General features: G+C 37.8%; 2 protein-coding genes and 1 non-coding gene across 3 annotated transcripts; all 3 read left to right on the plus strand.

Moving 5' to 3' along the window:
• Window positions 1–2,325: 2,325 nt before the first annotated feature.
• On the plus strand, window positions 2,326–14,551 carry LOC128223504 (ferroxidase HEPHL1-like). The gene is made up of 14 exons (XM_052932786.1): window positions 2,326–2,409; window positions 3,016–3,331; window positions 3,796–4,040; window positions 4,281–4,493; window positions 6,005–6,199; window positions 6,462–6,594; window positions 7,423–7,529; window positions 8,194–8,359; window positions 9,424–9,692; window positions 10,088–10,287; window positions 11,045–11,189; window positions 11,840–12,052; window positions 12,645–12,861; window positions 13,437–14,551. The coding sequence occupies exons 1-14, from the start codon at window positions 2,382–2,384 to the stop codon at window positions 14,362–14,364; spliced, it is 3,375 nt and encodes a 1,124-aa protein (XP_052788746.1). The 5' UTR covers window positions 2,326–2,381; the 3' UTR covers window positions 14,365–14,551.
• Trnah-gug (transfer RNA histidin (anticodon GUG)) lies at window positions 6,876–6,952 on the plus strand. The gene has a single exon. It is a non-coding gene; the product is annotated as a tRNA-His (tRNA).
• Window positions 14,552–17,958: 3,407 nt separating the features above from the next.
• LOC128219699 (H/ACA ribonucleoprotein complex subunit 1-like) lies at window positions 17,959–24,015 on the plus strand. The gene is made up of 7 exons (XM_052927623.1): window positions 17,959–18,106; window positions 19,352–19,522; window positions 19,798–19,854; window positions 20,934–21,082; window positions 21,519–21,578; window positions 22,652–22,754; window positions 23,334–24,015. Exons 2-7 carry the CDS (start codon window positions 19,393–19,395, stop codon window positions 23,477–23,479), a joined length of 645 nt encoding a protein of 214 aa, XP_052783583.1. The 5' UTR covers window positions 17,959–18,106; window positions 19,352–19,392; the 3' UTR covers window positions 23,480–24,015.
• The last annotated feature ends 2,747 nt before the right edge of the window (window positions 24,016–26,762 follow it).

The raw sequence follows: 26,762 nt of genomic DNA on the forward strand, positions 1-26,762 counted from the left end.
TATGTCGTTCCTGGATGCAATCTGCACTCTTATCAGAATAAGCCCTGAATGCCATATGCAGTAATGCTAGGTTTATTGCAGGTTTACTTCTCAGTACAGTAGTATGAATTTAACTTACAGGTTTTCATCATGTTTTGTTCACATGTTTATAATTTTCATTTTGACGAGTACCTCAGGTAAATTTTCACTTCTTTGCAATTGTTTTAAATAAATTTAACAATGGTAATATTAGTTGTTGTTTTTTTAATGTTAATGTATTATTATGTTTAAGTCATTTGACTGTTATGATCAAACCAAAACAAAGGCGTATGATGTGTGTACGGATAAACAAATATTGGCGATATATCGTGCCCCTTTAACATTAGTGTACCCATTTAACATACAATCTTCCCATTTTACCTTAATTGTAACCCTTAAATCTACTCATAATGTGCCTCATTTTGACTAAACTGTGTCCCATTAACCTAGAGTATGCCCCATTAACTTAAATCATGCACCTTTAACCATGGTGTGTCCCTTGAACCTATATTTGGCCTCTTTAACCTATATTGAGCACGTTCAACAGAAAGTGTGCCCCTTTAACCTATAATGTGCCCCTTTATCCTAAATTGAGACCCTTTAACGTTAAGTGTGCGCTTTTAACCTATATTTAGCCCAATTAACCTATATCGAACCCTTTGATTTATATTGTGCCCCTTTAACCAATATTTAGCCCATTTAACTTATATTGCTCCCCTTTAAGCTATAGTGTGCCCCTTTAACGCATATTATGTCCCTTTACCCTATATTGTGCCCCTTTAACCTATGATGTGCCCCTTTCACTTATGGTGTGCCCCTTTAACCTATATTGTGCCCCTTTAACCAATATTGAACTCATTTTACCTAGAGTGTGCCCCTTTTACCTATACTGTGCCCCTTTTACCTATATTGAACTCATTTTACCTAGAGTGGGCCCCTTTTACCTATACTGTGCTCCTTTATTCTATATTTAACCCATTTTACCTATATTGTGCCCCTTTACCTATACTGTGCCCCTTTAACCTATATTGAACCCATTTTACCTAGAGTGTGCCCCTTTTACCTATACTGTGCCCCTTTAACCTATATTGAACCCATTTTACCTAGAGTGTGCCCCTTTAACCTATACTGTGCCCCTTTAACCTATATTGAACCCATTTTACCTAGAGTGTGCCCCTTTTACCTATACTGTGCCCCTTTAACCTATATTGAACCCATTTTACCTAGAGTGTGCCCCTTTTACCTATAGTGTGCCCCTTTATTCTATATTGAACCCATTTTAACTAGAGTGTGCCCCTTTAACCTATACTGTGCCCCTTTAACCTATATTGAACCCATTTTACCTATATTGTGCCCCTTTTACCTATACTGTGCCCCTTTAACCTGTATTGAACCCATTTTACCTATATTGTGCCCCTTTTACCTATACTGTGCCCCTTTAACCTATATTGAACCCATTTTACCTAGAGTGTGCCCCTTTTACCTATACTGTGCCCCTTTAACCTGTATTGAACCCATTTTACCTAGAGTGTGCCCCTTTTACCTACACTGTGCCCCTTTAACCTTTATTGAACCCATTTTACCTATATTGTGCCCCTTTTACCTATACTGTGCCCCTTTAACCTGTATTGAACCCATTTTACCTAGAGTGTGCCCCTTTAACCTATACTGTGCCCCTTTAACCTATATTGAACCCGTTTTACCTAGAGTGTGCCCCTTTTACCTATACTGTGCCCCTTTAACCTATATTGAACCCATTTTACCTAGAGTGTGCCCCTTTTACCTATACTGTGCCCCTTTAACCTATATTGAACCCATTTTACCTAGAGTGTGCCCCTTTTACCTATACTGTGCCCATTTTACCTAGAGTGTGCCCCTTTTACCTATACTCTGCCCCTTTAACCTATATTGTGCCCCTTTTACCTATACTGTGCCCCTTTAACCTATATTGAACCCATTTTACCTAGAGTGTGCCCCTTTTACCTATACTCTGCCCCTTTAACCTATATTGTGCCCCTTTTACCTATACTCTGCCCCTTTAACCTATATTGAACCCATTTTACCTAGAGTGTGCCCCTTTTACCTATACTCTGCCCCTTTAACCTATATTGTGCCCCTTTTACCTATACTGTGCCCCTTTAACCTATATTGAACCCATTTTACCTAGAGTGTGCCCCTTTTACCTATACTCTGCCCCTTTAACCTATAGTATTTTCCTTAAATAATCCATGTCAAGTTTTCAATCTCGGAACGGTCAGGAAAATGTTCACTGGGAAACATACACTTTTATCAAACTCTTTCCAGTGTGTGTTCATCACGGAGGTGACATAAACAGCCGCTGTTGGGATGCGGCGTCCACTCACATGATGGATCCGTTCTGCGCATTCTCAGGTTCCTGTCTTTTATATTCTCTGTTGAGTAGAAAAAAAACTTGATCGACATTTTGGAAAAAAGTCTTGATTCTCGCTTCAGATTGATAATTTGTGCATAAAAACAATTAATTCATCATTGTTTTAGAAGAAAAAGCATGTATACATGCTTTGAAGTAGGGGGCCATTTTCGGCCGCTAGACTGCCAGGCTAACTTCACCCCGCTAGGCTGCTGAATAACATTTTTGAACAAATGTTGATAATCGCTTCAGATTGATAATTTGTTTATTTATTTAAAACAGTTAATTTATCATTGTTTAAGAAGAAAACGCATAAACAAATGCTCTGAAATAGAAAACAATTTAAGGCCGCTATATTAATGTATGAATAAAAAACATTGATTTATCATTGTTTTCCAAGAAAACGCATGAACAATTGCTTTCAAATACAGAAAGTTTTTAGGCCGCTAGGCCGCCAACTTCACGCCGCTAGGCCGCCAACTTCACGCCGATAAGCCGCAACACTGCTAAGCCGCTATTTTCACACCGCTAGGCCACAAGGCTCCTCATCAGTATGTGTATACATTTTTACAGTTTAACAATTTAATGTCATTTTATAAAAATAATAGGCTGTGCCGCTCCGCTCCGTATCCCCAATGGCAATCAACATTTGATTCAAAGGACTTCAGATTTGACTTTCGCTCCGAACACTACTGTAACATACACGTGCAGGACCGGGTACCAACTAGTTGGCAAAGCTGAAGTCAGCTGTAAACCGGTTCCCGGTTCGAGCCCACAGGCGTACAACTGGACAGCGCTTCCGGAATGCAAGCTACGTGAGCAGACACTCACGGTCCGCAATTACAGGGACTATTTCTTACGGGCGGAAAAGATAACATGGGATTACCTCCCATTGAATAGCAGCACTTCTGGGTTTGGTGATGAGTAAGTTTGAAATATGCAGATTATCAATAACACTAGCGGATTTAAAGAGGGCGCACCCGGCGCGCGCCCCCTACGAAATCATTCAAGTTTACCTTTTATTTCAATGTGGGAGAAAAAAGTAATGAAATACGCTAAAAATGCACCATGTCCGACTACAAATTGTTATAAACAGAGAAATCCCAAACCCCCATGAAAATAATTTATGCCATGTGCTCGTAAGGGAGGGGCGCATGTCAAAAGGTTAACCCCATAAGTTACGCCACCTCTAACGTCAATTCCTGTACTCGCCCCTAAATAATAGAATAGTTTGTTTTATCTAATATGATGTCATCACCTAGTAGCTTAGCCTACTACACGCTATGCAATCATGGTAAAAGATCAGCATACAACTTATTTGATCCTTTACAACATCCATACATTGGAAGACTATTTCATGTATTCTCCTTTCTTAAATATTTTTATAGGCATATCAAAAAGACTCTTGAAACCAAGGCCAACAGAATCGGAAGTAAGTACAGTAAATTTGTGTTCCGGCTCTATACTGACGGAAACTACACGCAAGAAATAAAGTCGCCAGCTTCCCAGGGATATGTCGGCCCGCTCCTGAGAGGGGAAGTAGGAGAGGTTATCCGTGTCCGCTTCCGGAATGACATACATATTCCGGTGTCCGTCCATCCGCACGGTGTCAGATACACGAAGGTTAATGAAGGTATGAGGAACAAATTTTTGTATTAAGACATTCACATTCTTTTCAAATACATTCACTTTTTAATTCTTTTTAAATCTCTAAGATTAATTCGTTCGCATGCCGCCAAGAGTTGGATTGAGAGTTTAGTTTCTTCAAACATTTCGACATTCAAAACCAACGCCTGATGTAACACCACGGATTTTTTTAACTAAACAAATTTAAATTTAAGTTATATTAAGGTGAAATTCAATCACACGACAGGTGCTTTGTACGCCGACGGAACTAACGCGACGTCAAAAGTTGACGACGGCGTTTCACCTGGATCCGAGTACACTTACGTGTGGGAGCTGACGTCAGATTTCGCTCCACGTGATGATGATCCGAGTTGTATGCCTTTTGCCTACCACTCGCACGTGGACCCGGATAAGGAAATCAATTCCGGGCTGGTTGGATTGCTTGTCGTCTGCAAACAAGGTAGTGTCACGGTCTCTAAACGCCAGCTCCACCACTTGGTTTCGAAAGAGTTTTCAGTAAGGTTAAGGTAGTTTGCGTACAGTTTTATTTCCGCAAATAGTATGCATAACCAGCATAATGTTCAATGAATGATAAACATAGCAACCTTTGTATTCATTCCAAAAGCGTTAACTTTTTTATATTACTTCAAGCGAAAAACATACTCGATTACGGAGTCGATAGCGCCACCACTACTCGACAGCGCCACTACTACGGCAACAGCGCCACCACTTTTATAAATATGTGCATTTTTCCTTTTTAAGAAGTGCTTATCAGTTTTATTGTGTTCCGGCATAGGAACTATACATAGCAGTTATGTTTGCATGCGTGAGAATGTTCTTACAGGATGTGAAAGCACCGAAATGTACTTGCTACATGCAATCAGATCAAAAATATGCACAAGTCCGATTCGAGAGAAAAGCTCCTGGCACCACAGTTTGCACAATATTGAAACACAATAGTAACCAGCCTACAGTAGAAGTGTTCTTTCACGGTACCACATTGTCCGATTTTCGAAATATTCCGTTAAATGAAATTATCAAATAAAATATAAATTATACTCACGTTCGTTCATGTAAACATAGGGCACAGCTCCACCACGGAAGTGTCGACAGCTCTTTTTCTTTGCACCACCTTAAAGTGGTGGAGCTGGCGTTTAGAGGCCGTGAGTGTTGTCTGCATTGTTTAAATACGATGTTTTTACAAACGATCGTTTATCGTCTGCATAGTAGTTGTGAACCCGTCAGCGCGAAGAAGTTGAATCAGCAAAGAAAACAAGCCTGAAAAGTAATTGCTGGTATAGTGTGTTCCCAAGCTAGTGTCGTCTGCCTTCTGCAACGCTCCTCCGGTGACGTATACGCTATAGTTCACTGTAGATACGTCTACGACTTTAGTTTGATGTTGTAAAATAAAACTAAACGTTAACGAAGTGTCGTTTTCCATTAAGATAGTTTCGACTGACGTTTTGACTGCCCCAAAAGCAGTGTCGTCTGCAGACAAATTTCGACTGTGAATCGGACAACCCGAGTTCGATTCCCGGGCGGAGCAAGTCACTTCTGTTGTGATTGGTTATAAAATCCTTTCTACGACCATTCACACTGTACCACTGCCCCTGGCATGTACAGAAGTTGTCAGTTCCTTGCAGAGGTGAAGGCACCAAGTACTGGTTAAGCTCCCAGGATAGGTTTGCGGTGGTTGAACTGTCACTCTGGGACCCTTCAATGTGCTAACGCCGGGACCCGGAGTATAAACTACTAAAACCACCACACAATTTCACAGGATGATAATTTATTGTGTGTTTTGAAAGCAATTTTATTTAGAAACAAAAATATGCTGCAGCATTTATTGAAAGAGCCCGATATTCCCTTATTAGTTTTGATACAGTACCATTTTAATTAAGAATGGCAATTACAATTCGTGTTTTAATTTTAAAGGATATTTGACTTTAATACTATTTTAAATACGTTTTAAAGGAATGTTGAGTGCGGCGGGTTCGAGGAATGACGTCGACAGCGAGCACGTGTTGTATTTTGACTCCATCCTGGAGGGGAACTCGTGGCTGGTGGCGGAGAACCTCAAGCGCTGCGTTGATCCGGATGAGTGCAAGCGCCTGTATGAGTCGGGGGATGAAAAGTTTAAAATGAGTTTAATGAAGGATTCCATAAATGGTAAAATTAATCATACGCATTAAGTACTTGTTTCTATGAGCATTTTGACTTAAATTGCGACGGACGGAAATAACAGCGGCTTGAAAGCGGCCTTTGCCGTGAAAGCGGCCTTTCGCCGTGATGAAGACATCGTTGCAGAATTACATGTTGGTCTTTTTATTGCATTCATGTTGAATTCGAGAAATATGTTTGGCATACTATGATGTTTGCTTTTACTGATAATATGATAATATAAGAAGCAATCACTGTAAATTATTTGAAGGTTACATGTTCGGCAATCTGCCTAACCTGACGGTGTGTGCGGGAGAGCGGGTGGCGTGGTATATCTTCTCACTCAGTGCCGAGCTACACACCTTCAACATTGATGGACAGACCTTCATCTCCAACAAACACAGGTGCGTGTGCTTCAGTTGGGGTTCGCACATATTTGTGGGCCAATGACACTCGAGGATTTAGCCTACTTACTGCAGCAGATTTGACGGTGAATACTGACGTTTATTTTCGTAGAGTACTTTGTCGATCAGCATGGTTTGGTAAGGTCGTCTATTTTTCATAGACGGCACTGTCCTCTGCGCATGGGCAAAGTTTATATGATTTACAGTAAAGGGTGTCATCAACAGACCACGTGACTAAACAAAGGGCGGAGCTAGTGGGTCAACTTAGCGAGATGTGACCTGGTCCGCCCGGTTAGCTCAATCGGAAGAGCGTTGGACTGTGAATCGGGAAACCCGGGTTCGATTCCCGGGCGGACCGGGTCACTTCTATTGTGATTGGTTATGAAATCCTTTCTACGACCATTCGCACTGTACCACTGCCCCTGGCATGTACAGAAGTTGTCAGTTCCATGCAGGGGTGAAGGCACCTAGTACTGGTTAACCAGATAGTCTGCCCAGGATAGGTGTGCGGTAGTTGAACTGTGACTCTGGGACCCTTCAATGTGCTGACGCCGGGACCCGGAGTATAAACTACTAACACCACCATCAACTTAGCGAACACGTTCCACTCGCTTGATATTCTGTAGATGAGCTCTAATATATACATGTGCGTTATTTTGGCGTTTACAGCACCTGAAAATCAAAACCTTGCGGCGAAACACCGAACACATACTCCAATAATATACAACGTGACAATTATATATTTTATGGCTAATGGGATTCGTTGTTCTGGCGTGTAGCATCATTTTGCCTGGGTAACTTTAATATCATTCCAAACCTTATCGACAGGTCCTCCACAATAGGTATCTGGCCGGGCACGTTTAGAGAGGCTGTGATGGTCGCCGACAGCCCGGGGACTTGGCTAGTGCAGTGTATAAACTACGAACATTGGCACAGTTAGTAAGACTATTATGAAGTGTCACTGGCACTGGTTCTTTTGCCAATCAATCAAAAGTGATTGTTCAGAAACAAAGATCTTCGACTCTTTAATTTATATACAATCAAAACTCGCTATGTCGAAGTCGTTGGGATCTCGGGCAATAATTCGAGATAACCACTATTCGATATAACTGAAATACAAAACATGTCAAACTAGTCATTTTTGTTGAACAAAGATGAAGTGTTCAGTTTTAACAAAACTTAAGGCAATGGTAAGAAAAACGTAACACTTTCATCAGCATTATTGATTTAAATGTTTTGTTTGTTATGTTCGCACATCATAAATATATTTTATTATTGGATATTCACTATAATCCAATGTATCGCAATTCACTTTTCTTGTAAAGCAAAATAAATGGTTGTCCAGTTAGCGCACTCGCTTCTTACCTAGGCGACCCAGGTTTTATTCCCGGGGTTGGCCCATGCGAGTTTTTTGACATCAAGCCGGACATTTGGGTTTTCTTCGGGTACTCTGGCTTCCGCCACAACACAAGATCACAACTCTCGCGTAAAATCGTGTCAGCGAGAGAGATTAATATAATGTTGTAATAACTTGTTTCACAATCGTTGAAAAATAAATAAGTTTAAACTAATGTAAGCAAAATAACTAACTTCTTACAGACGGCATGGAAGTTCTCCTTACCGTGAAGGATTGTGGGAAAGTTTCCCCACAACAGCTGAGCGGCCGTGTCCGTCGCTATTTCCTATCCGCTGAGGTGGAGGACTGGAACTACGCCCCAACAGGCCGGAATGTTTACATGGACCAGGAATTAACAATACCTAACACGTATATTAACTTATACCACTTTTTGATAAATTTTAACCACTTTTTGATAAATTTGTACCCATTGTAGAAAGTCAAACATTTATTGCTAGCATATTTGGTGGATAACTTGTATCAAAGTATCTCATTGTGTACAAGAATGTGATATTTTTATGCCTGGTGACTTAATACTATATTGTATCATTTGACAGGGTAAATGGGATTTTATGATTAGAGAATTAATATAAAAAAAATACCGAATAACAAATAGCAAACAAGCATCATGTTTGGCTTTCAATAATTGTAATATGATAATTAAGAATACAACTACAGTCGAGCCCCTTTGGCTCCAACGTCCGGCGAAAGAGCCTCGAGTCTCGGAAAATTTTAGCTCAGCGAGAATGCTTATCTTTAGTATAAAGAAATCGGTCCTTTATATTCAGTTCGAGCCAAAGTGGCTTTTGATCCAAGCGAGTTCGAGCCAACGGGATTCGATTGTATGAAATACATATCTATTACGAGTTTTAGTCACTTCTTCTACATCAGTAATCAGTTAGCAAAACTCATTCAAATTATAATAAAACTAGATTTATTCATATTTTAATTTTGTTACCAATGGCTTGATGAAATGACAAGTTTTATTGTATCGGATATTTATAACCAACATAAATTTTGAGTGATAAAACCTTTATATATATAACTGAATAATGCATTTATGGAAAATACTTATAACTGATAACAAGATTGAAACCGTGTATTTAATAGCTGATTACGCACACATATTGAATGACTGCTGGGTCCTAAAAGATTATCAGTGATCAACTATCGTCCCATAAGGTAGAAATACCGTGTTTTCTGCACATTTCTTTCAAATTCAACACGGTATCCTTCCTAAGAACCATAGTTTTCGATATTAATTTATTTTTTTCGGTAAATTGAAACAATTGTATTTATTGCTGTATTACTTATTTGGGAGTAAGAGTGCATCTTTAAAGTAAAATATATTTTCCTTTGTCAACAAACAATAGCCAATTTTAGTGCATTGATGACATTGTTGAAGACAAGACTCTAGTAGTTGTTTTTTACAGGGAGTCAGAAAAGTATTTTGCCAAGACTTACAATGGAAAACCTATGATCGGCGGCACATACCGGAAGTCACGCTTTAATGAGTACACATCAACCGCATTCAACACCCATGCGTCCAAGTCCACCCATGAGCGCCACCTGGGGCTACTGGGGCCGGTGATCCGGGCGGAAGTAGGGGACACGGTGAACGTGACGCTCAGGAATCTGACGCCATATCCGGTCTCCATCGCGTTTCAGGGCGTCAGTGTCAGCATGTCGATGAACGGCTTCTGTATGTATCAAGCGTATGGTTAGATTTCGTTTAACTGAGTGACAAAGCATATGTTCCAATACCAAGGTTTTGTTAGGTCAATGGTATTCGATTGTAGTTTCGTCTCGCAACCAAACGTTGTTAAACCAATGCTTACCTATATATGCCTTTGTAGACGCGGATTTCGTGGCCACGTAGCTATTAATAAATAAAAAACACATTTATAAATGCTAATATTTTTTATCTGTAACTAAATCATTTTTTATCATGATTTTATCATAAAGAAAAATGAGTTGAGCATGATAATGCATTTAAATAAAAAAAGAAGATATTTGCATTAACCTATTTTGCCCCTTTAAGAACGACAAAACGAAAGTAGCAAAAAAAATCAAATGTGCACTATGAACAATTTTCAGACAGACGCGTAAATTCCGGGGGTTTGGGTTTTTACACGTTCACGGTCCCGTGGGGTGTGGGGCCGGGGGACGACGACCCTCCCTGTCTTACGTACATTTACTACTCCGACGTCAATATGGAGAGGGACGTCAACTCGGGGCTCGTGGGTCCAATGCTGATTTGCAAACCGGGAGCCCTTGACGTTAACACCGGCAAACAGGTAAGACATTATTTAGAAAAAAATATGTAATTAAAAACAAGGACCCTGCAGGAGGATAGTCCATACCAACGCTCGTCTGTCAGTGTTGTCTTTTAGTTGAAAAGAGGCATAACTCAATATGAACTATGACGGAGTTATGAGCCTTGCAACACAAGTTCATTTGAATGCTTTAGGTTAGTATTCAATATTGATCATAATTGGATCTTAGAACGATGTAGCTAATCGGATTACTACTTATTAATAACTGGCTAAAAGAGTGAATGAAGTCAATTATGCATGACCCTAAGATAAACCTAGGTTGCACATTGAATACCACCACGGTGTCTGCATTATGGTTATGATTAAAGACTTTGCCACACACTAAAGACGAACAAAAAAGATACACATTTTTCATTTGCATGTGACCAAATGAATTGAATTCAAACAAACAACAACGGGAGGTTCTATAAGAGAAAAAAGGCACATCATGAACATAAAACGATATGTTATTATCTAGATACCCTATACAGTCGAACCCTGTTTGCTCGAAATCGTTTGGCTCGATTTCCTCATTGGCTCGAATTGGATGTAAAGGACCGATGTGTTCCTACTGAATACAACAATTCTCGATTGGCTCGAATTTATCGAGGCTCGAGGTTTTTCCCCCGGTTCCTGGAAGTTCGAGCCAACGGGGTTCGACTGTAAATAAAATCTACAAAAAGGAGTATAATAACGAAATATTGATTATATCATTAAATTAAATAATGTCTGTTTCCAGAGGTTCATAGATCGTGAGATGTTCCTGTATTTCGCGAGTATTGACGAGAACCTGTCCTGGTACATCGACCATAACGTCGCCACGTACGTTAACGGCTCCGTGGACAGGAATGGCGCAGATTTTGTTGCGTCCAACGTCATGAGCGGTATTTGCAACACATTAATGTAAAATAGAGGATAACTGTTTGTTATAGTGAAAGATTGCATTATATATTTCACCGAGTGAGCGCCAAAAGATATAGTTTACGAGTGGTGTAGCCAGAAGTGAAATATTGACTTATTGTGTTCACGAGGTGAAATATGTTCCGATCGTTGACTGAAAGGAACAGTTTTTCATTTTGTTATATGCTTAAAAAGATATTAAATGCGATTTTATTTTAGTCTATCAGAAAAGCGCCCCATTTTGTATGTTAAAGGAACGTCATTTCGGAAATGACGTCGTTGAAATTGTGTCCCAGCTTTGAGCGCGGTGATGTTTGATCTGACATGAGAACGGGTTGAAATTGAAACAATGAAATACCATTTTTATTTCACAGATAAATCCCTATAAAGCCACAATACTAGAAAGCATATAATAAAATAGTTCATGAAGTGTGCATACTGTTTAAACGTATCATTAGTGATAAAGGCTCAGTTTTATTTAGGAGAAAATAAGATATTAATGGAATTGGAATGAGCTGAATTGAATGTAAATCACTTCTTTAATTAATACTTAATGGTATCACAAGTTTGATCCTTTTTTGCCGATTGTAATATAGTAACGACATTTAGACTTTCTGGATAAATTGCATTTTAGCTATAAATGGTTTCTCATACGGTAACCTGGAAGGACTCAGTTTATGTCGGTACGAGAACGTCGTCTGGCACGTGCTCAGCTTCGGGTCGACGGAAAGCCTGCACGTGGTGACGTTCAATGGAAACAACGTCGTCATTGACGGCAGGTCAAGGGACTCCCACGTCATCATATCCGGTCAGGCGTTCAACGCTTTCATGAAGCCGGACAATGATGGTTTGTAGCCATGTTTGAGTTTAAAACAGAATTCTTATGAAATGGAAATGCCATAAAGACCGTTCAGGCGACTATAATATAAATGCTAGATTTTCAACCCCAGCTGCACCCTCTTTTTTCCGCCGCATCATTGACTCAAATACAAATGGAATCTGTATTTCCAGTACCGTCCGGGAACGGTGTTTATTCATACCAGCCGGTGTCGATGTAAACATTCATGTAAAACATAAGAATTAACACTATGGTGTGGTGGTTTAATAGTCTAGAAACATAATTATATGGTCCACGCGATAAGAAAGAGCATAAACACATATTCAACGGTGAAACAGTCATCTATGAAAAATAAAATGTCACAAAAATGGATGAAATTTTAGCAAATAATCAATAATTTCGTTATAGGCTTGGTATCAATGCAATTTTGATTTATCTTTGAATTAACATACGCATACCATTTTTGTTCATGTTTTTGCTTTGTACATGTAATCTTAAAATCAACAAACAAGTTTCTACAACAAACTGCTGTCCAATCACAACTAATGGTTACAAATATATAACGTAACACTGGCTTATCAGAAAGTTGATTACCTTGTAGGAACTTGGTCGCTCCATTGCCACAATTCTGTGGAATATAACGCAGGAATGACAGCCCTCTATCACGTAGAAGCGTGTGGTTCTCCTAACCCTCCTCCTTTCCTCGAGCGCACGGGCAGAACGCGCCGGTATTTTATAGCGGCTGTCGAGCGGAAATGGAACTACTGTCCAAACACATCACATCCCCTGGACGGCATGGACATTGCAGATCCTGGCCAGTAAGTATTCATTTATTTGCCTATTCGACTGCAAGAGCATGAGGTGGTGTGTAAGCTTATTTATACTCACACTCGGGCCTTGCCCTTTCGGTGAGTGCTCCGAAAAGATTGTTAGTCATTTTATGTTGTGTTTTTTGGAGCATAGTGTACAGACAGAATGAAACCCTGGTTAGAGCTACTGTGGTTCTTTAACGTGCTCCAGTGTATAGTTGAGAGTCAAGTGTGTTACTAGCAGCCAATCGTTTTAAACTGGATAATTTATCAACAGGTTATCTTTTGGCTAGTTTGCACATTAAAGCAATTTGATTGGTCAACAGGTATTATCAGATAAATATTGACCAATCAATAAATATTTTGACCAACTTGAACCAAACCAAAGACTTAACCAGACTGAGTTAAATACAATAGCTGCAGTATTTTAATAAAGCATAACAACTTGAGTAAAAAGAAAACTCGTGTACCTATTTCTTCTTCTCCTTCTTTGGCTATTTCCAATCAGCCAGCCTTTGGTTGTATTTTGTGTCCATGTTAGCCGTTCAAATAATCATGTATTACAGTCGAAACATTTCTTTCAGTAATATGCACATACTGGTCCAGAAGGACGGTCAATTTGTCGGCAGTATCTACACAAAGGCCTTCTACCGGGAATTTACAGATGAAACGTTCGCATCTGAGAAACAGAGAACTGCAGACGAAGTTCATCTCGGCATCCAAGGTCCAATGATCAAAGCAGAAGTCGGAGATGTTGTTGAGGTGGTTTTCAAAAACATGGCTTCCAGGCCTTATTCTATACATGCTCAAGGTTTACGATACAATAGTTCGTATGAGGGAATGGCTTACGCGGACGGACAGCCGGTTACTTCCGGTGACGGTGTAACGCCGGGAGCGACGTTCACATACCGATGGGAGGTCCCTTTTACTGCCGCCCCCTCCGGAAACGGTCCCAACTGTGTTAACTTCCTGTATTACTCCGCGGTGAATTTAGATAAGGACATTTTTTCGGGGCTGGCCGGGACGATTGTAGTTTGTCGGAAAGGAATCCTAAATGATGACGGTTCTCGATCTGACTCTATTGAAAAAGAATTTTCATTGCTTTTTGTTGGATACTATGAAACACATAGCTGGTATCTGAGTCAAAACATTCAAGAAAATTGTCCAGGGGCAGACACGACAACAAAGGAATTTCTGAAAAGTAATATTTACGCAAGTGTGAATGGATACATTTTTAACAATGTAAAGGGTTTAACCATGCAATCTGGTGACAATGTAGCTTGGTACATATCCGCTCTCGGTAAAGAAGGTGATACCCATACGGTTCATTTTCACGGGCAAACTTACATCTACCGCACCGATCAGACGCACGAAGGTGACGTCATAGAAGTGTTTCCGGGCACGTACGAGACGGTTGAAATGTACGCGAGTAACCCGGGCACGTGGCTTATACACTGTCATGTAGGGTTACACATGGTCGACGGCATGATAGCCACATACACTGTTGAATAACTCTTATCAACTAAAACACTGTTCAGTCGAACTATTTTCCGTGTTTAACTATGGGTCGCTTGTAGCAATTTTGGTTCATGTAATTAACATACGTGTTTGAAATGAGGTCATATAGTGAGGTAACATTCACAAGTGTTATACAAAAGATGTTTTGTTTCTTCTTTCATTTCATTGCAAGAAATAAATATGTACCGTGATGTTTCGACAATTCTGTTTAGTATGTTTGCATTCGTCTGGGCAACACGTGACCATGACTTAGAGTCTAAGACACAGCTTCGTGCATATCCTAACTGAGGGTCACAACAAAATTGCTGTATCGTTAGAAGTAGGATTTTATATGCTAACGTGTTCTGTGCTGTTCTCGAAAAACAATAATAATTAAGTATTAAACAGTTAACATACGGTCATACCTTCGTCTCCGCATTTAGTCACTCGATGGGTCTACATCAACATCTACATCATACATCGACGCAGTCACACTTGACTATTACGCAACGGGTGGTCACTGGTCAAGAAAAAGAGAAATTTGAAGGCCAAAATAAAGATAGTGAGAAGAGCTTGGACAGATAAAAAAGGGAAGAGTTAAGGAAAGTTTGGGCCAGCTACGTATTCGCTCCTTTAACCCAAACCACTTCGGTTACGGTCGTCCTAGGATCGATGTCCGTTCTTATCAAACCGACCAAATATTTTATTAATTGCATTGACAGTCGATGCAGACTGATGAATTCATGATCACACAACCCAGCCATTGTAAGGCGTAGGTGGAATAGACGTTGTGCAGGATTTCTCTGCTGACCGTAAAGGACGCCATATATGGCAGCCATGTTGACGAACGCTTAGGCAAAAAAAAAAAAAAAAATACCTGTGTTTCCGGTAACCCGACCGACCCAAATTTTTCCTCGCCGACCCTAATCTTTTTTTTTGGCAATAAAGTAAAAAATAATAATAATTCTATCGTATTTTTTTTTTAAATATATCGTCATTATTTTCGTTGTTTGTCTTTCTATGTCCCCGGAGAATAAACTTAATCCTTATTATGTATTACCGAGACGCTATGTCAACAGGAAAACAAAATGGCGGAGGGCGGCGAACCCTGTCTGATATCTTCAAATTGGCAAACGCATGTTTACGGTCCAAACACGTGTTTAATCACAAGAGACATATTTTGCTGTCTCTAAAATGAAAATATCTAAGATTACAGCTCGCGGTGTTATTTATTCATGTCCAAAATAAAACTTACTTTTTTACGATTAGGCTTTGCGTTAGTCCAAATAATTGTACGTTGACGGATTTTTTTTAGATTTTTGATATGGCAAATCCTTCACGTACAAATTGTTAAGTATCAAAAGTGGGTAGTTATTCCGATCAGGATTCCGGGTTAAAGCATATAGCGTCTATAAAATATCATAAAAACAAGAAATATTACCAGATAATGTTATTTTATATTAGTTCCGTACACAAAAAATAAATATCCAACTTATAATTATGAGTTTGACGGCTTTTCTTCATTTCATTCTGTCAAAACATAACGATATATACATGAAGGGCACCTGCAAGGCTCTAGTGCGCAGTTTTAAATCGCTCGGAACATTTCGGCCATGGCCGAGTTGTTACGATTGTATAACGAGGTCTATCTCGAAGCTTTGTCGGAGTTATAACGATTGTATCGAGTTGTTCCCCTTCGTATTATTGTTGTCTGTGTCAGTCAACTTTCGTTTTGTTGGAAAGGTAAACAACTTGTTTTAATGCATTAAATGCTTGTTTAGTGCAAAATAGCATTTCATTTACATGGTGAAATATGAATATAACTCTTTATGATCAATTTCAACCATAAAATACTTCATTTAAAACAATTTCAATATTTTTAAAACACCCCCGTTTTTTGCACATTCCCGTTTAGACGTTAGGGATTGGAAGAATCCCGTATAACACGTCTATTATTTTAGACTAGGCTTTGCGTATGTCATGCAGGCTTCTTACAATTAGGCTTTGCGAATTCATGCAGGCTGACTGCCAGGTTCCAATACACATTTCATTAATCGTTATATTAATTTATCCGCAATTATCAATGGTTATTTATTTCGCCTTATTTTAATAAGTCCCATCAACTGAAATGCATACAAAAAACTTCGAAAGTTAACGACACATTTGTTGGAATGTGTCGGCTGCAGATCAAACGGTACAATTTGTGACGTCAGAGCACGAGCGGTGATAATATCAAAGGCGCGTGGCTATAGTTTGTATTTAATTCGGTCAGTCGGATACCGTATGATCCCATTTGATTGCCAGGATTTCGCCTAGGCTGGTAAGAAAATACCATACGATCGAAAACATAATAATCAATAGTCGTCGTCTGGGAATCTTATAACAATGACTGAAATGTTTGAATTCACTATAAATATAAATGAAACTTTGATTGTACGAAAATAAGATAAGTAAAATAAATCCATATCCGCGTTTACTTGTTCTATTTTTAACCTACCTCCACTTGATTCCTCAAGGAAATTAACAAATTCAGTTGATAATTGACTGTTTGGGTAGAACATTATCACAAATTTGTAGAAATTGAAGTGTTGGATTTGTTCTGAAACCCGATCGCAACTTATAAACGAGTATTGTATACAAAAAAAATCACCAGATTTCATGGGCAAAATGGGCGGGAAAATAAGGTAGTCGAAGGTAAAGAAATGATTTCAAACATTAAACAATGCTGTTCTTTTCCGACTTTTTGTAAATGATGAAACGGTTAGATATAACATAATTGATCTGATTCAACAGAAAATTGCATGATATGGAAACTGTAAAAAAAAAAAAAAAAAAAATTATCACGACCGACCGACACTATTTTTTTTCGCCGTGTTACCGGAAACACAGGTTTATTTTTTTTTGGCCTTACGACAAAGTTACGAGCACCTCGTAAGCACGCGTTAAGTTTCCAAAAAACGTTATGATTTTTAGCTACGACAATATTTAATGAAACGTATTTACGATAAAAAACTAAAAGTTGTGATAAAAAGTTACGATATCGGTACTTACGACCTTTAAAGTGGCACTCTTATTCAAAATCAATACATACACATGTACACGGACCTATAAACCATAAACCAATTTTGACTGATAAACTTTTAACTACTTACTAAATAATGCATGTATGGAAAATATAAATCACTGATCACAAGATTGTAACCGTGTATTTAAAAGCAGAAATCACAAACATATAAAGTAATTGTTGAATGTTAAAAGATTTACTGTGATCTACTATAGTCTCATAAGGTAGAAATACCGTGTTTTCTGCGCATTTCTTTCAAATTCAACTCGGTGTCCTTAATAAGAACCATTGTTTTTCCTCATTTATTCATCCTGTTTGGAATAATAAAACAATATTATTTATTGTGGTAAATCCTATTTGGGAGTAAGAGTGCAACTTTAATGAAACGGTCCCTTGCTCGGGCAGATAACTGTAAGGGGACGTCACTGTGTATTGGCTTGTATTAGTTTATTGTAACCTTGATCGCAAATGCATTGTCGCTAAAGTGAGTCGTAAACTATTATTATAATATATTTTAATGGATTGGAAAACACCTTTATCTGACTTTGTCTTTGAAAGCCTAATATTTATCAAGGAATCACGTTTGTAAAAAAAATATAGTTTTACGACATCACATCAAGATTACTTGTTGACTGTTTTGAAATTGCACGTGGGGGATTGTGGAAAAGCCGCAACAAAATCAACATTTCAGAGGTGATCTTATATGTTTTAACTTTAATAATCGTTAGCATGTTTGCATAAAATGTGATATTTCCATGGTTAAATCCTGACATGCGCTACTAATAACTACAACTAAAACATTCGCATTCTGTGAATAATCCGAACTTTCATCCGAAATTCTTAAAAAATCATTTATTAAGTTTTATTAAGTGTAAATGTGTAACAAAGGCAACCCTAGGGTAACGAATATCATTGCAGTACTGAGATTATAAAACTGTCATCAGAATCAATGAAAACGAAATGTATTGTGAAAAATAAAATAAATAATTGTATAAAAAATGCACTGATAGTGATAAACCTTACATTGGAATTAGCAGGTTATCTGTCAAGCTATATTAAAGAAGAAATTATATACCCACAATCATAAGCTCGCATTAGGCATGTGGCAAGAAATTCTGCCAGTTCCTGGATCTTGGTTAATCAGCAACCTTGCTCCTTAAATTCCTTCGGTCTGCTATGTATCTAGTTATGAACACAACGCTAGTCACATAATCAAATATTTTACAAAATCGGCTTATATATTTGTATATTGAGATACATGGCCCCCAATGGAACAAAAACATCATGCTGAACAAACAAGAACACTGCTGCAAGAAACGACCAGATCACGGCTATCTCTTTGTGGAAGCCATTTGAAAGCATCAATCCAAGCGTTGATGTTCTTTATTTTATTAAAATCCCTCAAATAGCAAAGAAATGAAGAAAAGTTTCACAAAATGCCATTATTTTCAATCAGATAACTGTGATCTGTTCGATTCTTGCAGCAGTGTTCTTGTTTGTTCAGCATGATGTTTTTGTTCCGTTGGAGACCTTATATCTAATTATAGTATATATATAGCCACAATAATGCGCGTTTAGGAAACGTTTTTTAACATTTGGATATTTATTGTGTTCCCTATAACGCCACAAGAACATTAAGAAAAGTTTGTTTCAAGCACCTGTGGTTATGAATTGATTTAAATTGATATTAATAATTTAGAAATGTGTGAATTGGTAAAAAAAATATTATTTATATTTACCCCCAATCATAAGTGAGCACTATGCAAGCATTGGGGAATTCCTCCGATGAAAATATTGTTGCTGATCTGATCTGGAATAGACACTCGCTGCAAATAAGAATTAAAATAATCTATATGGACATAAATTAATGTTTCTAATCGATGGTTTATAGGTCCTCAAATCAATGAAAGATTTTTAAGATAAAATTTGTTTGTATAGTTTTAGAAACCCATTGAAAGTACAGAACACTACAGATAGTCATGGGGTTTGGAGATAGAGGTGGGGGAGGTTTTCGAGGCGGTAGAGGCGGGGATCGCGGTGGTAGAGGCAGAGGTGGAGGAGACAGAGGTTTCCGGGGCGGGGGAAGAGGTGGCTTTGGAGGGAGAGGAGGTAGGACATTTACTTTTTTCAGAAATAGCATCATCAAATTTTGAATGATCAATCCAATATACTGAGATATATGCCTTTATCAGTTTTCAAAATAGCCAACTTACCCGAAGCCAAGGAAAAGTATAATTACCGGTTTGCAAGTAATTTTTATATATCTGTGACCTGAACAGGCAAGTTGTGTTTGAATTCATGTTCATTAATGCAGGGCTTGCAGGCTTTTGTTTTGATATGAGGTAAGTAAATGTAGATTTTAAAGTTATTATATCCTATTTCAGGTGGCAGAGGTGGTTTTAACAGAGGTTTTGATCAGGGTCCCCCAGACCAGGTTGTTGGTATGTATTTATAGTCGATAACTTAAATTTTGAGGTCCTTTTCTAAAGATATTTTGGTTTTGGCCAGTGATGACACATGTGAAATTTGCGATGTCTTTATTTATTAACTCAACTTGAATTGCAGTTTTAAAGGAGATCTTGTGATATTAGCAATTTTCGAAGACATAGACATGCCATTCTTTAGAATTTGTCCCAAAAGTTGATATCTGTAAAAAAAGTTTTCTACTTGTTTGCTCAGCCTACTTTTTCAAATTTATCTTCTATTCAGAATGATGTCCATCATGTGTAAAACTGTCTGTTATCATGTTGGTTTTGATACATTTTATTGAGCTAAGGTTCTAAATAACTTTAGTTTGAACTTTATTTATTTTACAACAATTGTGAAGGTTATATTAACAAAAACTAAGTCACTCTCACTGTGATGACGTTGCACGAGAGTGTGGTCTTGTGATGTGGGGGAAACTGGAGACCCGGGAGAAAACCCACTTGTCCGGCTTGTTGTCTTTCTACCAAACTCACATGAGCCTAATCTTGGACTCGAACCAGGGTCTCTTTGGTGACCAGACAACCTTTCAATGACATTAGGCTGAACCGTCCCAAAAAGGGAATGTTACAGATCAGTTTTGTATCTAAATTATGCTTAACATCAAAGGTGGGAAGAGTTTATAGAAAAAACAAACTTGTATAAGCTCAATATAAAACCATCTAACAAGCTAAGGATTGATTTAGGAGACAGATGATGCAATTCAGTATTTTGAAAATCTATTTATGTTGAGGAGATTATGAGACAGATCATGATAGAAAACTATGAAATAAATTTATTGGTGAAAAAGAAGAAAAGACAATAGTTGCAAGGTGGAAATTACAATTGTTATCATGTGGGACAAGTTTCACAGTGCACTCAATCTTATTTGCAGTTACGAATTACCTTTTCATAGTTTCATTTTGAAAATAACATCGTGAAGCAGGTTTATGTAGCTATATACTTCATATCAGCTGGATTAGAATGTACCTTTCATAATGCGATAAGATATGATTTGTTTTATTGATACATTGATGTGTTATTGCCAATATTTCAGAAATGGGAACAATGGCCCACACTTGTGAAGATGACCTAGTGTGTAAAGGCACAAATGAAAAGGTGCCATATTTCAATGCACCAATATTCCTTGAAAACAAAGAACAGATCGGCAAAGTGGATGAAATATTCGGCCAAATACAAGACTTTGTATCCTTTTTTTCTGTTGCTTATATACACATGTTACGGTGTACATGTATGTATATCTAAATACGAAATGCATGTATGTTTGTTTAAGGTTTGAGAAATCGATGTCGCATTTATTCTAAATATACAATGAAATAAAATAGTGTCTCGTTTCTTTAAATAATTTAAGCATTACTGATTTTACATGTACTCAATCCTAGTAGTTCGGCTGCATATTGTTCGGTGAATCGTTACATACGCACTTGATTAAATAAGTTGAAATATAACAAATTCGCAAAATATGAATATTCCAGCTATTTATTTCCACGCTATAAACAGCTTCCTGTTTCTAGTTTAAATGGCACTAGTATGTTTGGAAATATTCAATTTATATCAGCTCAAATGCATCATTAGATGTTGTTTCATGATCTTCTGTTGCCTTTTCCTTAACTCTGTCCAGTATTTCTCCATAAAGTTATCAGAAAATATGAAATCTGGCTCGTTTTCTAAGGATCAAAAGGTAAGAGTATACATTCTAATATTGACTATGATGTCTTATCATTTAGTGTTTTCCATTGATACTGTCTTAGTGATCCAGCCAGGATTTAAAAAAGGGCAGTGTGCTTGGTCAGAAATGGCACTTTTGATGCACATTGAATGAGCCTTAATGGGACTCTTGCAAGAGTCAATGTTCAATTCATATTGTGTATGTGTTGTAACAACTTTAAAAACTTCTAGTTTGTTATGAAAACCTTTAGCTCTTATCTTTACTTAAAGGTCAGAATTATGCATATATATTTATTGTTTTTTTATACTTAATTCTGAAAATTGACTTTGTCAAACAATAGGGCACAAGGGGGTGAAATAAGAAGGCAGCAGGGAGCCTGAAAGGGCAAGGGGTGCCCCACTTCGCTTTTTAGGAATAGCTGGAGCACTGATGTCTTATCTTTTAGTACTGCCATTGGTGATGTTTTAAATAACTTCGAATACGGTTGTTCTTTCCAGTATTGGGGAAAAATTATCTATACCCTATATTTGGGAAAAAAACATACTTTTTGGCATGGATACACCATGAACCATGCCGGAAACCAGCCTGAATCAAACATGTATTTAAGATACAGTTCTGCCATTTTCTGGTTTCTAATTCCTAGAAAATAGCTGGTAAAAGTATGCCATAAGTTTACTATTGAATACATTTAGAAGCGTCCAAAAAAGTTTCTAAATGTTTGCTCCAGCCTCCGCAATTCATTTAAATAAATTTATAAACAATGTCAGGCTTCAACTCCTGGCCCCAATTTCTCGAAACTTCTTAAGCTTAACAGGCTTAAGTCGCTTATTTCAATTAGCCAAAATACATACTGAAAATGGATTTTGATAAATGAAAATTGATTTATTCTGATAATCATACAGATTATTCCTACATAATTTCTAAAAATTCTTTAAGAAGTTAATAGAACACATTTTATAGAACAACAAAAATAGTGAGATTAGCTTAATCCTGTTATAAAGGACTTAAGAAGTTTCGAGAAATTGGGGCCTGCTGTTTAAACCGTGAAGGAGAGTTGGTCAAAAGAGTTGATTTTCTTATTCTAGTTTTACATTGACCCGTACAAACTGCTACCTCTGGCGCGCTTCCTAGAGAAGCCAAAAGGACGAGGTCGAGGAGGGCGCGGTGGGGGAGACCGGGGACGTGGAGGTATGTATATTGTGCGGCCCTACAAATTAAATGAACAAGCATCAAATAAGTTTACCTAAGGAAATTGTATTTTTGATTGTCTATTGTTTACTTTTCAGAATTTTATGATAAGCTCATGAAATTATAGTAGCCAAGGTTACAATGATAAGTCGAATGGAAATATACATGTTTATCAACATCCATGCTTGATTTTGTATTTAGCATTTTCTTATGCATGTCCAGCAATCCTTACAAAAAGGTTATAAGCCACAATAGTTCAACCGCCTTGTTGACATTGTTAGCTTAACTGGTGGACACAAACTAAAACCTACCTACACAAAAATATAAATGTGTGCAGGGAAGTGCCTTACAAATTATTAATTGTGGTCTTTTGGAAAACAGTGAAAGTTTGTGACAATCTGTCTAAAGGGTTAGGAACTCTTGACTTTCAAGACTGAATAAGTGTGTTCTGAAGTGTTACCTCAGCAGTTTTGTCTTCAGCCTACTTTGGCTAGTGCAGATTTTTGGGAAATGATGTGTAGGTTCTGTATTAATCAAGATTGTCTGTATTTCATGCTGTCCCATTTTGTATTTTTACAGGTCGTGGAGGTGGCCGAGGATTTGGGGGACGAGGTGGCGGAGGCAGGGGTGGTTTTGGAGGTCGAGGAGGTGGGGGCGGATTCCGAGGGGGAAGGGGTGGCGGTGGCAGGGGAGGAGGGAGAGGTGGTGGCTTCAATCGATTCTGATCGTCCCACAGTGACTTGTTTTGTTGATTTTCATAATGATTCTATCAGACGCCAGGGGAAAGTTGTGAGTGACATATGGAGGATGTATATGTATTATAAAGGTCGAAGAATTGTCTGTTTTTTCAACAACTTTTCTTCTTTCAACAGTGTCAGCTTGATATTGTTCTTGTCTGTTGGTCAGACATTTCTGACATACATTTGGAGATATGTCATATTTCATTTGAAATGGAAAACAAATTATATCCCATGTATATTGTTTTAGGAAAAAAATTCATAAATGTTCATTGATATAAATGTTTCTTCATCATTAAGAATTTTCTCAAAAGCATTTTGCTTTAAAAAGTTTTAATGTTATACTTTAAAAATATGTCAATAATGATATTGTTATGTTGATATGAAGGCTCATTTTTAAATGATTTTATATTCATGTGTTCATTTTTGATTATATGTTTCAATCATGTTGTAATGAGGAACTGCTCTAGGAAGCAGACTGAAAATATTTTACATTAAAAAATTTCAAAAGTACAAATGTTTTAGATTTATCACAAATCCAAGAGAAAGTTGATTGGCTCAACTTTGGACATGATTGTTGTTTGAATGTCTCGGTATTCATTAATCCTCTGTCAAACAGCTTATAAGGTTATTCTTGTTCCTGAAGCCAAGGGTGGGGTTAATATAAAGTGGGGTTTTGCATGTGGTAAAAACTTCACAAAGCTTTTTGGGAATGAAGCTTTATCCGTCTGTTGCATGTTTCTGGTTCTCTGACAGCATCCACAAAATATAAGACAAATGTCAATGTTATGCATATGCATTTCCTAGAAACTAATGTCTAGGTCATATTTGTTTAACTATTGATGGCAACTCGATCAAAATTGTAGAGTTCCATCAGAAGTAGGGTCGCATGAAGTCTATGCTCTCATCTCAAATTTCAAGGTCACACTAAAGGTCAAAGTAGTACAATTTTAAAAGCCCTTCTTGGTGTCTAAGCCATAATTCTGTTACTATTTATGGGAAATCAATCGCACATCATAATTGTTTAAGGCATCATGCGTCACGTTTAAGATTTATGATGTCACCTCAAAGGCCAATTTAACACCTCAAAGTTACTGTTGCACGATAGATTTCATAGCAGTATTTTGTGTCTCAGCCATAACGTTTTAGATATTAATGAAGTCACATATTTGTCAAGCTCCATTGGAAGCTGTGTCGTGCAAGGTATTTGTGCTTTCATCTCAAAGGTCAAGGTCATATTTGGAAGTCAGTGTTGCGCAATATGGACATCATAGCTCAACAATAACGTTTGAAATTTAATTTGAAGGCATTTGTTAAGATAAATTGGATTTTAATCACTTTACTGGCAATCAATTTAAACTTAGATCAATAAATACAACTCTAAAACACTACATTTAATTAATGATATAATTAAAAAAATACAAATTACTACTACTAATAATGGAATATTCGATTACCCAACTACGTCCCAACTTAACCGTCATCTATGATAACAGTTAATTCCCTTGAGCCTATTTTATTTCAGTCTCAATGAAATAAAGAATCAAAAATAGCAAAAAGAGATTATTAGAATCTTCCATGGCCGAGAGTGTAAGATAGGTTCATCTCGCCCCGAGCGTAGGGTGCTTTGCGGAAACGAGGTTTACCCCGTGGGCAAGATAAGAATTTCTAGCCTGGTTAATTTTTTGGATCTACTTATCTGAGTGGGAGAAACGTGCTTATTCAAGGTTTAAATACGTAATTAAGCGTGATATTATTTGTTGATATTTTTTGTAGATAATGAGAGATGCTCATACATGTTTTACAGTTCTAATTCCCAGTTTAATTAAAAGTACCATGGTTAAATGATCAGTCACATGACTCATTTAATTATACGCTTCTGAATTTGCAAACCTTAGCGCGAGAGGTTCCGAAACAGAAAAAAATGAGGAACAGATTTGTGTTTATCATAAAAATATCAGTACCATACACGTATCTCTTTAGTCCGCCGACTTTCTTTTAAAAGCAATTGTAAAATCAAACAAGGATATTTTAAATAGTTTCAGAAATGTTCTTAATAAACCTATATTTTGAAGAGAGATATGATCTGGGACCAATAATACACAACTCCCAGATATGATGCATTTATTAAGTGAATAGTCTTTATTTTGTCCAATTTGCTCTAAAACTCGATTTGCCACCATGAAGATTCGTTCTACCACACTGAATGTGTTGATATTCTTAGGAAGTTTACTGCAACGGATCTCAAGCGCCCAATCTTCCACGAAGAACGTCTCACATTTTTGGAGTTTGTACGATGAAATGTTCAGGGGGTACAACAAAAATATCTTGCCACTTGCAAACTATACAGACGTCGTCATTGTGGAGATAGCCGTCGCGATAATAAGCATGAACAACTTCGATGAGGTGTCTGGAGAACTTGATCTCACGATGGTTTTCTTTGCGAAGTGGCTCGAGAAAAGAATTACTTGGGATCCTTTGGCGTACGGTGGAATAGATTCTATTTTGGTCGGTAATGACGATATTTGGCATCCCCAGTTAATTATTTTGCAATCATTTGGAAAATTACAAGATATTGGCAGTAATTCCATTATGCCCAGAGTGTACGCGAATGGTACCGTATCTTGGAATCCAGGAGCTGTTATCAAAGTTTCTTGCTCCGTTGACGTGACCTATTTTCCGTTTGACGTTCAGAAGTGTGTTATTACGTTATCAGGATGGTCGTATGACGCTGATGAGGTTTACATGTACGCAGGATTAGACAAGATTGATACATCATGGTACAGCGAAAACTCGCAATGGGAATTAAAAGATACAAATGTCAGTAGTGCTCAATTTGGACCCGATTTTCTGTATCTGTCAACAATTAGAATAGAATTGACCCTAACACGACGCAGCCAATTTTTCATCGTGTACATACTTGTGCCCCTGGTATTTCTCGGACTAATAAACCACATGGTGTTCGCAATGCCGGTTTCGTCTGGTGAAAGGATGTCTGTTTCCGTCACTACGTTTCTGTCGTTCATTGTATACTTGGAAATGATCAACGCCAATCTGCCACAGAGCTCATCTCCAATGGCTTACTTATACATATACGTCCTGTTTTTGTTAGTGTACAGCTCAACAGTTAATGTTCTTTGCCTCATTTCATTGATCATCCACGGTAAACAAGGGCCAGTCGCGGACAGTCTAAAATCGGCGGTTATATGCCTTCGTTGTTGGTGTTGTCGGCATAGTGCCCGAGGGGGAAAAATATCTCCAGATGGATACA

The sequence above is a fragment of the Mya arenaria genome, chromosome 2 (genome assembly GCF_026914265.1).
Source record: "Mya arenaria isolate MELC-2E11 chromosome 2, ASM2691426v1".
NCBI classification, from domain to species: domain Eukaryota; kingdom Metazoa; phylum Mollusca; class Bivalvia; order Myida; family Myidae; genus Mya; species Mya arenaria.